This window comes from Lactuca sativa, chromosome 9, assembly GCF_002870075.4.
Source record: "Lactuca sativa cultivar Salinas chromosome 9, Lsat_Salinas_v11, whole genome shotgun sequence".
Taxonomy (NCBI): Eukaryota; Viridiplantae; Streptophyta; class Magnoliopsida; order Asterales; family Asteraceae; genus Lactuca; species Lactuca sativa.
The window spans coordinates 76,729,936-76,733,523 of record NC_056631.2 but is presented as its reverse complement, the minus strand read 5'-3'; the positions used below and the strand labels follow the sequence as shown (position 1 = coordinate 76,733,523).

The 3,588-nt window shown below is 33.2% G+C and overlaps 1 protein-coding gene across 1 annotated transcript; it reads right to left on the bottom strand.

Moving 5' to 3' along the window:
- Positions 1-2,388: 2,388 nt before the first annotated feature.
- Positions 2,389-3,365, bottom strand: LOC128129015 (cold-responsive protein kinase 1-like). Its single transcript, XM_052767730.1, has 4 exons — positions 3,160-3,365; positions 2,919-3,075; positions 2,600-2,752; positions 2,389-2,463 (listed from the first exon to the last, which is right to left on the bottom strand). The coding sequence occupies exons 1-4, from the start codon at positions 3,363-3,365 to the stop codon at positions 2,389-2,391; spliced, it is 591 nt and encodes a 196-aa protein (XP_052623690.1).
- Positions 3,366-3,588: the final 223 nt, after the last annotated feature.

Here is a 3,588-nt window from a genome sequence, read left to right as displayed (position 1 = left end):
CATGTAACCATTGAGTTACATGGTTTCTGTTTGAAAATAGTTAAACTAAAAATAGAGGTTAAATACATTTTTTTTATTGGTAAATCTAATCTACTCCTAATCTAACACACCTAATTTCATCTATATCCAAAACGATACCTGAATCCTCAACCTCGAAAACGAAGAACAATACCTAATACCGTTAGGCTAGAAGCCCTTTGGTGGTACACATTTTGTTAAATGACCAAAAAAACCTATCGTTAGTGCACTACACTCACATTTACTTATGTTAAAAATGTACTAAATATAATTTTAGACTATATCTACAATTGAACAATAAGATATCTTAGATTTCTGTAATTCACTCTAAATAGAAGTTCTGAAAATGATATCACTAAGCTTTTAGAGTGGAAGAGAATGGGAATCGGGCAATCCGTGTTGGAACTTGGAAGCATTATGAATATAGCAGACAAAAGGCAAAAAGGTCGTGAGCTGAAATTCCACACACACAATCATGCAGGAGACGTGTCCAATCTTCACAACATTTATAACATATCCTACGTTTCTTATATATCCTTTTTTTAATTAAATAAATAAAGTCTTTACACCCACTTGAAGATTAAAAGAGTCAATCAAAAGATAAGTAGTTTGTATTTAATTGTATTTTTTTACATAATGATCAAATCAAAATTATATGCACATCTCAGAGAAAAGGGACAAGAATTGAGGACGACAAACAATGAACATCATGGTGTCGGATATATCTTCATGTGGTGGCATCTTCTCCGCAACTTTTAGACTTCATCGTACTGGTTTAATTCAACATATGGAAATTTCGGTTATACCCTTCTTCCTTCCCTTTGTTTACGATAAATTAGATTTTGTTTAGTTCGACAAGATTTTTTTTTGAACGGCTGAATTAATATATATATATATATATATATATATATATATATATATATATATATATATATATATATATATATATATATATATATATATATATATATATTAGAAAGAACCAGCTAGGAGCTGGGACAGTTACAGGAAATAGACTACAAATACATAAGAACAAAGAAAAAAATACATAGGAATTTAAAAGCAACGCCAAAACACCTTATGGGCAATAACAAAATGACTGAAAGAGGTACCTACACTACTAGAAAAACAGCCTTTTACGACGCTCATTGCGCGTCGTAAAAGGCTCAGACGACGCGCAAATGCGCGTCAAGGAAGGCCCTGTCATAAAGAGAGACGACGCGCTTTTGCGCGTCATCTATAGACGACGCGCATTTACGACGCGCAATTACGACGCACGTTTACGACACGCAATGCATATCAAGGAAGGCCCTGTCATAAAGGAAGACGACACGCATTCGCGTGTCGTAACCTTACGATGCGCGTGTTAATGACACGCAATGCGTATCAAGAAAGCCCCTGTCAAGAAAGGCCATGTCATAAATGAAGATGACACACATTTTTGCGTATCATAATTTTAAATGTTTAAAAAAAATTATTTTTCAGATTTACTAATTTTCAAATTAAATTTGTAGTTAATGTCTCATAATATAAAATAAATATCATATACAAAAAATACAATCCATTGCATCAAATTTAATATCATACAAATAAAATACCATAAATAACAAAGATAATTCATTTCACTAATATGTCTATTCCAATAGTAAATGTTATAAAAAGATGAACTCAAGAGAAGTAGAATTTACATACAATTGCATTATCTAGCTTACTATCTGCCAACAACTCTCCGTGTATTTGATTTTTGCTTGTGTCTCGTTTCCTCCAAAACTTCTAGATACGTTGTGAGCATGCTATAAAAATTGATTAACATGCAGGTTGTGAGCATTAAAGAAGCTTTTGAGAAAACTATGAGACAATACAATTGTGAGTTTGCTTTTGTCCTCAACCGTGCTTCCAATCTTCATCTTGTTGAGGTTTGTTTCAGGGAGGGCAAAATATATATTTTTATATTTACATAAAGGAAAAAAGTTTGGATTAGAAAATGACATGTTTACCCTTGTAATGAAAAGTTGTGTTTCAATTTTGGTCCTTATTTTTGAGGTTCTTGTAAAGGTTTTGGTCCTTGAGTATAGCTGATCTTTTCCACTTTGGACCCAAAAATAGTCATTTTCGTTGGAGAAGAGGCCAAATATGCAAAAAGGAAACTGTAGGGACGAAAAGAAAAAAGAAATCTATATTTAGGGACTAACAATTGTAGTTGGTTCAACTGAAGACTTTGATCCTTCAAAAGGCAAGACTTTAGTTGACCTTCTAGTCCTTGTTGTTTCACTTTGTTGTGATTTTGGTCCCTCTTACTCGCACCGTTAGTAAAATGACAATTTTACCCCTAGCCCCTTTCTTATAAACCAAAAAAAAGCAAACCATAACTTACTTGTGTAAAAATTCAAGACCCCCTATAGCTCTTGATTCAGTTCCCATCAATTCAATTAATCCTTCCCATTCCTGCATATATATATACATAAGGTATTAATAAAAATCATACATACATACATACATACATACATACATACATACATACATACCTACATACATACATACATACATAAGTGAAGAGATTTTTCACTTAAAAGCATATAACCACTTCAGAAGTTGTAGGTCTAGTTGATGGTGGTTGAGTGCACATCAATGCTATCTTGATGATCTCCACAACATGTTCTACTGCATATTCACTAGGATCTAGTTTCTCATCCATTAAATTCAGATGCGCTCCACTCTCATGTAGATCCCGTGCCTATCATACACATAACAACGGAAAGGATAGTAAGAACTTCTCACCTAAGCTTAAGGTCTCACTGAATACAAAATAAATCATTGAGTGTTTGAGATACCTTCATCATTAAAACCATAAATGAAAAGAACGGGTTGAATGAACCAACCCTTAATTATGAGATACTTACATGATCAAGGAGATTTTGAGTGACTAATTGGTAGTCAACATCCTTGTATCTCTTTCCACTAATGATTTCTAGGACCACCACACCAAAGCTGTATGTATCAACTTTCTCAAATAATTGCCCATAAATTGCATATTCAGGTGCTACATAACCACTATTCCTGCAAAGATTTAACATTGGTTATTGAAAATTTACTTTAATAAAATTGAATTAGTAGTTAAGTTATATGTACTTTTAAACATACAAAGTCCCTGAGAATTTTGTGCTAAGATGAGTCATATCTTCTGGTAGCAGTCTTATAAGCCCAAAATTTGCTATTTTTTGCTGCAATTCTCTATCAAGTAGAATGTTGCTAGTTCTTATATCTGTATGGATGATTGGAACATGGTACTTTTCATGTTGATATGAAAGACCCCCTGCTTCCTGTAAGATAATCTTTCTGGTACCCATATATAAAAGAGCTTGATCGTCAATGTGGAAAGGGACAACTAGCTGTTGAATTACCACTCTTATGGTCTGAATCTGAGCTCAATTATCTACAGGAAGTCCAATAAAGGTATATATATGTTCCTATCCTAAGTTTTGAATTTAAGAATAGACACCCCTGTGTTGTTGAATATAACAAACACATTACACATACATCCCTCCTATCAGGCTGAAGTTGTTGAAAGAG

Bases quoted from the DNA above. Each gene is read 5' to 3' on its own strand.
- LOC128129015 (XM_052767730.1), bottom strand. From the start codon at position 3,365: ATGGGTACCAGAAAGATTATCTTACAGGAAGCAGGGGGTCTTTCATAT. The intron at 3,076-3,159 runs GTATGTTTAAAA...AAATCTTTGCAG, and splicing joins ACAAAATTCTCAGGGACTTT to GAATAGTGGTTATGTAGCAC. The intron at 2,464-2,599 runs GTTATATGCTTT...ATATATATGCAG, and splicing joins GACCTACAACTTCTGAAGTG to GAATGGGAAGGATTAATTGA.